This window comes from Aotus nancymaae, unplaced genomic scaffold (genome assembly GCF_030222135.1).
Source record: "Aotus nancymaae isolate 86718 unplaced genomic scaffold, 86718_ANA_hifiasm-v0.15.2.pri h1tg000064l_0, whole genome shotgun sequence".
In the NCBI taxonomy this organism is placed as follows: Eukaryota; Metazoa; Chordata; class Mammalia; order Primates; family Aotidae; genus Aotus; species Aotus nancymaae.
In genome coordinates, this window is record NW_026988478.1 from 5,403,088 (window position 1) to 5,415,472 (window position 12,385).

The 12,385-nt window shown below is 39.0% G+C and overlaps 1 protein-coding gene across 10 annotated transcripts in view; it reads left to right on the plus strand.

Moving 5' to 3' along the window:
• AKAP13 (A-kinase anchoring protein 13) overlaps positions 1-12,385 on the plus strand; it is a 248,043-nt gene that overhangs the window by 34,735 nt on the left and 200,923 nt on the right. For all 10 annotated transcript variants that reach the window (XM_064366197.1, XM_064366198.1, XM_064366200.1 and 7 more), the window contains exon 2: positions 1,659-1,806. In XM_064366197.1, coding sequence (XP_064222267.1) covers positions 1,659-1,806 — 148 coding nt within the window. The remainder of the gene's footprint in view (positions 1-1,658; positions 1,807-12,385) is intronic.

Below are 12,385 nucleotides of genomic sequence, written 5' to 3' on the forward strand. Positions count from 1 at the left end.
TGGGAGAATGCTAATAATTAGGACTGTATTTCATATTTCATAGAATATATTTAGCCACTGGCCTTGATTTAAGAAGAAAAAAAAAAGTATAAAAACTGCTAAAGAATATTTGCAGCCACGTGCAAGTGGCTAACTCCTGTAATCCTAGCACTTTGGGAGACTGAGGTGGGTGGATCACCTGAGGTCAGGAGTTCAAGACAAACCTGGCCAACATGACGAAACCCTGTCTCTATTAAAAATACAAAAAAGTTTAGCCAGGCATGGTGGTGGATCCCTGTAATCCCAGCTACTTGGGAGGCTGAGGCACCAGAATTGCCTTGAACCCAGCAGTTGGAGGTTGCTGTGAGCCGAGATTGAACCTCTGCACTCCAGCCTGGGTGACAAGAGGGAAATTCTGTCTCAAAATAGATAAATAAATAAATAAATAACAAAAAGACAAAGATGTATTACCTTCTAATAGTTGGAAAGTCATAGACAGAGTTATTGGCCCAAGATTTTTGTCTGATTTCGTGGGATTAATGTAGGGGTGGATAAAGAAGAATAGGGATGCCAGATGGTCAGAAAATATAAATTATTAGAAAAGCAGCCTCCTGTTGTAATAGGTTAAAAATATTATCATAGGCAGGCCGGATACGGTGGCTCACGCCTGTAATCCCAGCATGTTGTGAGGCTGAGGGGGGCGGATCACGAGGTCAGGAGATCAAGACCATCCTGGCCAACATGGTGAAACCGCATCTCTACTAAAAATACAAAAAAATTAACTGGGCATGGTGGCATGCGTCTGTAGTCCCAGCTACTCAGGAGACTGAGGCAGGAGAATTACTTGAACCCAGGAGACAGAGATTGCAGTGAGCCGAGATTGTACCACTGCACTACAGCCTGGGTGATAGTTTGAGACTCCGTCTCAAAAAAAAAAAAAAAAAAAATCACAGGCTGAGAGTTGAACCACATATGTTCCAGGAGTTTTCCTATACAGTCGTGTGTTGTTTAAATTATGGGCTTTGTTGTGAGAAATGTGGCATTAGGTGATTTTGTTCATTGTGCAAACATCATGGCATATACTTGCACAAACTTAGATGTTGTAGCCTGCTGTGCACCTAGGCTGGAGCCCCAAGCTCATCCTCTTTGCACTCTGACATTTCCAGGAAAGCCTAGTAGAGTCTCTCCACCTTTGCTGGAGAATATATGGACTTGGTAATGATTTATGGGGTATAGAATGTAGAGAATTATTGTCAACGGGAACACAGCAGTTAAGGAACATTCTGAGTACGAGGATGTGTCCATTTATTATATCCCCTCCATCCTCTCTGCCTTATTTTTGGATTTTCTTCTACGTTTCCCCCTGCCCTCTCCCCTTTTTATACCACTCATCAAGTAAATTTTACCTTCATCTTGTTGGTTAACTTATTTGTCTAATCACCTCCCCTAAAATATAAGTTTAAAGAAGAGAGAACGATCTTATTTTCAGGTTCTTTCTGTATTGTGAATGCCTAGAAGGTTGCCTGGCACATAAGTGCTCAATGTTTATATTTGTTTCAACCTACTAGAATGGGGGCATAGTTTAGATATATTTGACTTTCCCTTAAATATGACATTTGATGAAGGCTGTGAAGAGGAACCTTACTAATGTAAACTTGCTATATTGTTTCCTTTCCTAGGGCGATTGTGTTGTTACAGTGTTGCTTGCCGAAGAGGACAAAGTTGAAGATGATGTAGTATTTTACTTGGTATTTTCGGGTTCCACCCTCCATCACTGTGCAAGTACTCGGAAGGTCAGTTCTGATACATTGGAGACAATTACTCCTGGTAAGTATTTGAATGGAATCCTTACTAGCTTTTCCTAGTTTTTAAATACTTTTACTGTATGTTTATTAGTATAGAGTGACAGGAAGCGTGAGCCAGGATACTATAACCATTGTCAGCTCTTTTAACTACGTAGGTACTCTATTTTGTTTATATCTTGCATATTCCACAAAAATTTGAACCTAGGTAAACAAAAATGAAATAAAACATTGTAAATTGAAAGATAAAAATCAGGATCAGCAAAAATATTAATTAATGGCAGCATTGAGATTTTGGGAAAACTAAAATATATGTGGAAGTTACAAGTGCTCACATGGTTACTATGGTGGGACTGCAACTCTGATTCTGAAATTTCACAGTGGCAAAACCAAAAGGTAAAACATAATTAGTAACACATTCCTCAGTATCTCTGATGGAAAAGCTTACAAAATGTTTCATAAAGCCAGCTTTTCCCCAAGTTAACAAATTATAGTTCATGATGGAATGAATACTTAATCACTGTTGCATTTATGAGTTTAACAGAATTAAGAAGAAAATGTTTACTTTTTAAAAATTCTTACAAAGTCATTAAGTCATTGCTGCTTCACCAGAAAAGGCTAATAAAGTAATGGTCGTCTCTTACCAATCTCATCATCTGAAGACATACTGACTTGTGTTTGGAGATGCGCTTCTTTCCCTAACTGACCCTGCTTCAGAGTTCACTGTTGACCAGTTTTCGTCAGAATTCAAAAAAGGACGCATTTAGAGGGAACTCCTAAACTGTCAACATTTTTAGCTGTTTTCTTTAAAGAATAATAAGACAGATACAATTCTTATTGAAACATTTTTTTAAAACCAGCATTGTAATACAACATCGATTCTACTTTGTTGGTATAGGTAGTGTTAAAAAATTGTTAAGTTTATAAAGCAGTTTGAATATCTGGTCCTGCTGGTATTGGAGCAGATTGCCAGTTTTTTATTGCTGTGCCATTTTATGTATATTGCTTTTATGTCGGCCAGCTACCAAATTTTGTAAATTATGACTTATTTAAGAACTGGGATTATGACCGTCGAAAGCTGTTTTTATCCTCCTACTTGGCAAAAAAAAAAATGCTGTTGAAAATTAGAGGATTTAAAGATTCTAGAGAGTCCCTAGGTATATTATTTCCAAATTTTTATGGACAGAAAATAGATACTGTTTTCTCTTCTGAAGAGTATTAGGTATCTGTCCTTGCGACCCATAGTTCCAGTCATTTTGTTTCCTGTGATGTATATCATATCAGAAAGTCTTCTCTGGAACTTGAGGTGTTCTCTCTAGCAGGTGCCATCCAGTATCACCATTGCTGAAAATTTATTATGTGTTGGTGATAGGGAGAAACCGCTTCTTAACCCAGGTATAATCAATCAGTCCATGACTCGGTTCTCATTAGGAAAGGGATTGAGGTAATTTTTATAAACTTAATACTTCCTATATTAGGAACTCTTTAGGGTTAAAATTTGAGGGCTCTGTGTTCATATACCTGTGTTTGCATATGTGTCTAGAAAGAACATATAAGTAGATACAAGGAGATTGCAAGCAGATACAAGGAAAGAGGCAGATATAACAAGGATGCCCTGTGTCCTAACTGTGATCTTCAGTTACAAATCCCAACAAAGTCTGTTCTCTTGGTGCAGAGGGATGTGCCTGGAAGCCTTTACACCTTTACTGGTAAGGTCCTTAAATTAGGATGGGCAACAGGCAGTTACTATCCTGGAGTCGCTGAACTTGTATGACAGCCTGGAGCTCTGAGTCTGTACCAGATCCTTGTACCTTGTCCTCAGCCTACCTTTCTGAACTCTAGTTCACATTTCTTGCCTTGACTTTGATTCTTTTATATATGTCAATGTAAGTACTCTTGCCCTGCCTACCCAAGCCAAGCAGAATGGGAATTACACACTGTTCCTTTCCGCTAATTTGGTCCGAATCCTCAGTGGTGACCCCTTAGCTTTGGCCCTGGAGTCCTACCTAGTACCTGGCTTTTCTTTCCTTTTTGACTAATCATCTCTTCTCTTACCCACATCCCAGTATTTTCCATCATGCTTATGAGGTCAGATAACTCCCCCATCCCATAGGCCTGAACGTTCTGCTTCCCACCTGAATTTAGTCAGGCAGCTGGTATGAGCTGCCTCTTCACAGCAGAGGTAACAAAAGGAGTAGAGTCCTTGAAAGACCTTCTTGTACCTCTGGAAGGCCAAATGCAGAGTAAGGCAGTGCTTTAACATGTGAGTCTTTGGTATGTGTGCGAGGGTACCAGTGAGATCCTTGGTTGGTGTAGTAGAAGCTCTGGTAACTAAGCAAAGGAGATTCCTGACTGGACACTATTGCTTTACTCATCACATAGGAGATTTTTCTGGTTACTTGTCTTTTTCAGCAACTGTCATTTGGTTTAGTTAGTAATTTATTGTGGAGGGGTAGAGATAGGGGTATTTTGAAAGTTAACTTGTTTTGAATTTCTTGTTCATATCATGGGGTAAATTTTCTAGCCTGGAACTAAACTTTTTAAAATCTGCCTTTGTGGACTTAGACTTGTGCCTTCCCTTCCTTCAGGCCTGTACTCAGCTATCACCTTCTCAGTGAGGCCTTTTGGTACAGCTTATAAAAATACCCAGCTGCCTCCTCTCCACATTTCCTGTCCCCCTTTCCTGCGTTATTTTTCTCCATTGCACTTTTCAACTTCTCACATGTATTTTACTTATCTTACTTCTTTTCTGTCTGCCCCAACTAAAGTGTCAGCTTTATGAGGACAAGGATTTTTGTTTGTTTTGCTCAGTGGTACATGCTAAGAAGGCTTGTTCTAGGAAGTTGTCACTTGCTAGAACCAACATTTTTACTGTCACACATCCTGGTTCCCAGAAGCTTCTCTTCTAGAAAGATGTGTGTGTGTGTGAATACACCCACACTCACGTATAATTGCCCCCCTCCGGCCTTTTTTTTTTTTTTTTTCCCAAATACATTCAAAAGGAGTCTCTGACTTCTTGAGTTGCATACTTAGCTTGGAGAAGGAGTCTGTTTTTGGTGTGTTCCCCCCTGCAACTCCCCCAGAGCTCCCATTGATGATTTCTGTACATCAGTTAGCTGCACTGATAGCTTGAGAGTTCCTGTTTGCTGGGGGCAGTGCCAAATTAGTCAAGATTCTTCATGGAAAGCCCATGCAGTGCACTGTGCATCCCAGTTCCTGGATAAACGTGCATGGTCTGCTTTTTGCAGCAGCTACTGCCTGCAGGGATTCCTCTGTACTCTTTGTGATGACGTGTGGGACTAGCTCTGCAATTCCTAGTTATTTTGGCTAAGAGAAGATAAAGCTTTGTGCCTTGTTCTTGCTCTTTTTTTTTTTTTTTTTTGGAGACGGAGTCTTGTTTGGACGCCCAGAGCTGGAGTGCAGTGAATGTCACAATCTCAGTTCACTGCAATATCTGCCTCCGGAGTTTAAGTGATTCTCCTCCCTCAGCCTCCTGAATAGCTGAGATTACAGGCCCGTGCCATCATGCCTGGCTAACTTTTGTATTTTTAGTAGAGATGAGGTTTCTCCATTTTGGCCAGGCTGGCCTTGAACTCCTCACCTCATGATCTACCCTCCTTGGCCTCCCAAAGTGCTGGGATTACAGGTGTGAGCCATTGTGCCCAGCCTGTTCTTGCTTTTAATGTCGTGTTTCATCCAGATTGCTGGCTCTGATTTTTCTTTAAGTTCTCTGTATGTTTCACTGTCAGTGTTTTGTAGCATTTGTTTTTCGTAAAACCAAAAAATTGATTGACTTTCAAAAGGCAGCTACTTTTTGATGTTAGTCTGTAACCTTTTATCAAATTAATATTTTCCCCAAATAGGGTTGACAAGTAGATATTCTAAATTATATCCTAATAAATTTTTTTGACTTTGGATATTGAAATTGCAGGCCCATCTCCCACCCATCTGTTTTGTCATTTTTTTTAATGTTTTCTAATAAGTCTTTACATTGAAGTGTTATGTGTCTGTCTGTCCCTGTCTTTGCCCCTCCCCGCCCTCCCCTTCCCCCGCCCCCGTGTGTGTCTGTGTGTAAGTACAAAGAAGTTGTAAAGGCCTTTTAAAGTCGTTATGATATGATTTCCCCTCCGTTTTAAAAATAAAATAGATTAAGCATAAGTGGTAACATGTTAGAGGGCAAGTAAAGAAGTGGACTTTGACTTTCTACTTTTTCTATCTTTGGATCGTCTAAGTGTTTACACTGAGCATGTTATTTGTATGATGCATAGTAATTTTCGATGAAAACATTTTGGAGGCTGAAAAGAATGTCCTCTCTTTTGAAAATAAATCCATCTTTGTGCTGATTAATACTGGAGGCCAACCAAGGCTTTATAATAAAATGTTACTTTCAAAACACCTATGAAAGTGGCCAGTTCAAGAATATAATTTCTTTGAAACATAGCTTGAAATGGAATTATACTTATAATAATGAAGGTATTGCCTTAGTAATAAATGAAAATAAAATTTTCCATTATTGCCCCTTCATAGTAAACAAATAGAACTCTGGCTGGACGTGGTAGCTCACGCCTGTAATCTGAGCACTTTGGGAGGCCGAGGTGGGCAGATCATGAGGTCAGGAGTTTGAGACCAGCCTGGCCAATACGGTGAAACCCCATCTCTACTAAAAATGCAAAAATTAGCTGAGTGTGGTGGTGGTTGCCTGTAGTCCCAGCTACTCAGGAGGCTGAGGCATAAGAATCACTTGAACCCAGGAGGCGGTGGTTGCAGTGAGCCAAGATCATGCTATTGTAGTTCAGCCTGGGTGACAGAGCGAGACTCGGTCTCAATAAAAAACAACAACAATAAAAAAAAAAACCAAATACAACCCTAAATGACGTTTTCATTAACCAGTGATTTTCCTCTAGAGGTAAAACTGAGATTTGTTTTTTTAAGACCTAGGTAGGATTGGCAAATAGCTTACAGAAATCTGGACATCCTTTTAATATAATTGTTGGGGTGGGATGCGGGCATAGAGTACTGTTTTATTGTGTTCAGTTTTATTAATGAAACTGAATTTAGACCAAGCAAGTAGTGATGAAAGATGGAACAGGATGTTTAGTGATTTTTGTGTACTATTTTTGTAAAATACTTTGGTGCAGAATCTTTCATAAAATGAAAAATTTTTTCAGCACATCTGTTATTTATTTTTAGAATTCACGAGAGGGTTCTTGTTTGAAGAACTACAAACCTTTATTGACTCCAAATTTGACTCAGCTCTTTTATATTTTCCTTTTCTTTCTCACTGATAAGGGAAGGTACTTTTAAAGTAGATTTGTCATTAAAAAAGAAGACATTTATCTGATTAGAAGTTCTTTCGGGTTTAAAGGAAAAATTTGCAGCCCAGTTTGCAACAAATGGTCTGACAGTTATAATATGTTACGTCTTTATTTTTCTCTTTCTTTTTTTTTTTTTTTTAAGACAGAGTCTTACTCTTTTGTCCAGGCTAAAGTTACAGTGGTGCAATCATAGCTCACTGCAGCCTTGACCTCCCAGGCTCAAGTGATCCTTCTTCCTCACCCTCCCAAGTACCACTCACCATCATGAGTGGATTTTCTTTTTTCTTTCTTTCTTTTTTTGTAGAGATGATGTCTCCCTGTGTCGCCCAGGCTGGTCTCGAACTCCCGGGCTAAGTGATCCTTCTGCCTCCACTTCTCAAAGTGTTGGAATTACAGGCGCGAGCCACCATGCCTGGTATCTTTAATTTTTTATGAACCAAGACTTACTTTCTAGCAGCAGGCATCCACTATTACCAAATTGAATAGCATATTTGAAAAGAAGTTGTAGACTTTTAATTTAATGGGCCTAATTAGAGAATTCTGACACCACCCCCCAATCCCCTGGCAACCCCTGCCGAGGTAATCAGTTATTTTTATCGGACATTTTCTAACAGTCTCCTTATTCTGAAATACTATAAGGTTATCTCTAGACACATGAGATTTTATATTCTATAAAACTTAAATGCTGTCCCTATGCTAGTCAGTACATATAGTGGTTATACTGGAAGAACAGACTGAGAACTAGTGGAAGGGGAAAAAATCTGTTATCTACTATCCTTAGTTGTAATGTTATTAGAAAATAATATATTTTATAACTTTGGAACTGTGAAGACAGCACTGGAATCTTAGGGCATACAATATTAAGGGAGCGATTTTCTTCCAAGGGGGTGAAAATTGGCTTTTGAGGAACAAAAAAACATACTGTGTATATGTAAAACACAGTTAAACAAATTTGTGGTATATCTGTGGTTAAAGTTTCATAAGGTGAGGGATCAATAGAGAATAATGTCTGAAAAGGCTGTTTAGGGGGATGATAACAGAAGAAAAGGCTGAGAAACACTGCCTTAGAAGTGTGGGCTGGAATATAGTAGAGCACATTTTTAGCATGAAATCTCCCCTTCTTCCTCTAAAATGTGCATGGTGAAATTCCCGTGCCTACTGTTTGTTCTCTTCTGATTCAGTACTCCTGTACACATAGAGATGTTTTACACATATACCAAATTTGCACATCTGCCATTAGATCACCAAAACCCAGCAGTGGGTGTACATGCTTCTGCACATAATCCTATTTCCAACAGAGTCTGCATCTGAAGACTGAAAATTTGTTTCCTTTAACCCTATCATAGCCACTTAAGGAAGAAAAAGACACCAAATTTTTAGAGACTTTGATGCCAAACTGAAGTAATAAAGGTATTTTTATATTTTCCATCATTCTTTCTCTTAGAAGGTGACATCGGTGTGGGGCTGGACTTGGCTGGCTCAGCTAACACTTTTAGGGTTTCTTTTTGGATAGCCGATGAAACAAAGTTCCTATTGTTTCATCCTCAAAAGAGAAGGCCCAGATGGGATGCATTCCACTTTTAGCTTAATAGGAAATGAAGTAATTCTTGGGCCACGCTTCAGCCTTTTTGTTTATCAGTAGCAATATTTTGTTTCCATGGGTGCTCCATACACTGAGAAGGAGCCTGCAGGAGAGCTCTCCCAACCTTGCACAAACACACCTCCTGACCTGCCAGCATAGAAAAGGTGTAGATTAGGTGATTTTAAGAGGACCATGGGTAGTTAAGTTTTTGTTTCTCATCTAGGTGCTCTTTGTGTTTTGTTTATTCTTTCCCTCCTTTCTTTATTTTTTCAGTTCTCCAGTGCTGATGGAAAGCTTTGTTGGGCCATGCTAGAGGAGCTCTTTTTGGAGTATTAGGAATCTGTTTTCCTTGAGTTACCTAACAGAAGCATTTTAATAGCTAATAATAAAAACTACCAGTTTTAGATGACCATTTTATGCCAGATACTTTGTACACAGCTCTGATGTTTTTAAACAATCCATAAGGTTGATGACGTTCTCATTTTGCGTACAAGGAAAACAGGCTTCAAGGTTGATTGACCTTCTTAGGATAAGCAAATCTGTTGCAGTGGAGCTGGAGTTCAAACCTAGTGTTTTCTACTTGATGGCTCATTTGCCAGTATACTTGAGGAGGGTCCCTACAGTTCAGCTGGGAGCAGACTTCTCCCACCCCATAATTTATTTTATATTTATCTTGTAAGTGGACTTGATAGTGTAAGAAGTTGAGAAATTAATTCATAATTTAAAATATGGAATTAAAGTTTGGGCAATGTTTCTACCTGTAGTTTCCCTCTCTCCTTCTCCTCTCTAAATTCTCTAGAGTAGCTGCCTTCATTTTCAGAACTTCCTTTTTAAAAAAAAGATTGGGATTTTTATTTTCCTTTCTTGTCTCTAGGAAATTGAATCAAAGGAAAAACACCATGGAACTAACTGAAAATCCTGCTATTCTTCCTACTGCAGCTTATGCTTTCGTGCAGAAAGTTAGTTTGTGGTTATTCTTTCAAATTGGATAGGTTTCCCATCCCCCCATGTCCTTGCAGTGTAATTGTAGACATTGTTAATAACCCTGCAGTCTGTATGTACAAAGGCAGTCATATGACTAATGGCCCTCTTGCAAATAGTCATGTCTCTAGAGCTAATTTATGATAGTAAGAGGTTTGGTGTAGGCATATGCAATGATTTTAGTTTTATTACTGAGTCTGTATTATATAACATTTAAAAAAAAAATGCTGATTCCCGCCCCCGCCTTACTTTATCAGAAAGGTTATAGGAATTAAAATATAATCTTGAGAGCCACTTGAGCCTAATAGGAAACATTAATTTGAGAGAGTAGGCCTGCCAACCTCGTGCGGTTGATTTCCAGACAGTAGGGCAAGGTACTTCTTTATTCGTGATCAGTAGTAACGCTTCCAGTGTACTCTTTAAGGTAATAAAGACTGATCCAGGAAACTGTGAGTTCCCCACTCATCTTTTAACCCTCAGGTTTTCTTTTGAAAAAGAAGCCTCTAATCATACCAAATAAACTCCAGATTTATAGCGTATTTTACTTATGATTAATCATTTCTCCTTGAGATTTTGAATTCATGTCTGAAGGGAAAACATTGGATTAACAATTGAACAGTTTCTCTCAGGTATCTATTTCATGGCTACTTCTGACATTCTGCCTTCTCTGTTATACAGTTTGATTTTAGTTATACACAAATAGAGCTGACAGTAGCTCACACATAACCTGCTAACAAACTTTGTTAATGGAGCTGGAAGAGGTAAGCATACTGGTGTTGCCAAGCACAACACCCCCACACGCACATACCCATCCCCCTTGTTCTGTTTCTCTCCCTGTGATTCATCCTCATCCCATTCTGCCCAAGTAAACAGTCACTTTTAGCAATTCCAGACAGATTTCTGTGCGGATACTTCTGCACTTCAGTTTTGAGTAAGATAGCATTGCTTCATCATGGCTTTTTGCTTTGTGACTGATGTTTACTTTTAGTGGTATTGTGACTCCCTTTCTGATTCAAGGGTTCAGGTTTCTCATCTTTGCATAGACTTGAGAAAGGATAAGGACTGGTTAAATGGATAGGGCTATGGATACTCTACTTTACATAATGTAATCTCTCTTCTAAGGCATTGCAAATTGAAGATTGGCATAATTCAATTTGGATCTCAAATTACTTGTCATCATTGAATTGTGAAATTTTGGTCTTTATTGACATTTAGTCATATCTACCTCAAATGACTTTCAGAAGTTTACAGATTAGCTTAATTCTGAATAAATGGGACAGTGCTATACATTGATTGCATTGATGAAGCACAGCATTTTTTCTTTAAAGCAGTTCTCCTGACTGACATATGTATCGCTTCATGCATCCATTTACCCATCATTCACCATCCATCTGCCATAAGTTTATTTGGAAATTAAGTGAGGCTATGTATGTTGTTTTGGGTGATAATATTAAAGAACTTAGGAGTCCCTTCTAGATTTTATTTATTTATTTAGAGACAGGATCTCTATCTCCCAAGTTGGAGTGCAGTGGCACGATCTTGGCTCATGGCAACCTCTGTCTCCCAGATTCAAGCTGTTCTTCTTGCTCAGCCTTCCCTAGTAGCTAGGACTATGGACGCCTGGCTGATTTTTTGTTATTTTTAGTACAGACAGGGTCTCGCCATGTTGGCCAGGCTGATCTTAAACTCCTGGCCTCCAGTTTTATGTGCCTGCCTTGGCCTCCCAAAGTGCTGGGATTACAGGCATGAGTCACTGTGCCTGGCCTAAGTCCTTAATTGCTATCTCCTTTGTGAAATCTTCCTGCTTTTGCCCACATTCGGAATGCACTAGTCCTCTTTCCAAGTTGCACTGTATTTAGATATTTAGATATTAGGAAAGTTCTTGTAGAGCTCCTCTCATTTTCACTTACATTGCAGTTACCTGTAGCTTGTTTGATTCTCTGTTATGGACCGTAAATCTCTGGGGAGTTGAGACTCCTTATTTTACTCATCTTCACCTTCTGATCATAGTGCCTGGACTTGATGGATGTCTAGCTTTTAGCTCTTGAACAAAACTGAGTCAGATGTTAGAGAATATTTTAAAAGAAACATTTTCTGCTAGAAAAATAGACAAATCATTTGGCTTGTTTCTGCTAACATTGATGTCTGTGTAGTTAGGTTGGCTGCCCTTCAAAGAAATACTGTTTTTTCCCGCAATTCTCTTTCATATATTAAATGTATAAATTCCGCATATACATTATTATAAAGTGTGCATGCATGTGCACATGCTCATGCTTATACACACACACCAGGCAGAGGATGCTTCAGCTTCCTGCAGCCTTCTTAGAAAGAATTTGACTTGGAAGGCAGTGGGAGTATTGTGTGGATTCATTGTTCACATGAAGACTTATCTTCGTGATTCCTGAACCAATTATTTTTGCTTAAAGGTCATACTAGCCCGTCATTCCGAGTGTTAGGCTCCTCTTAGGCAGGTACTTAGTTCTTAGCCTTATTCCTCTTCAAACACGTTGTCTATTTACAGGCAATGTGGTACAAAACCCTTGGATCATGATTTAGTAGGCCATGTCCTTTGCTATCAGCCTTGACTCTGAATAATGAATTCTGCACCTTAATATATGTGTAACATGGGACAGTTACACATATATTAAGGTGCAGAATTAAGTTAAGTCCCAGTTTCTCATCTATATATTGAGGACAGCACATGCCTCATTAAATTGTTACGGAGA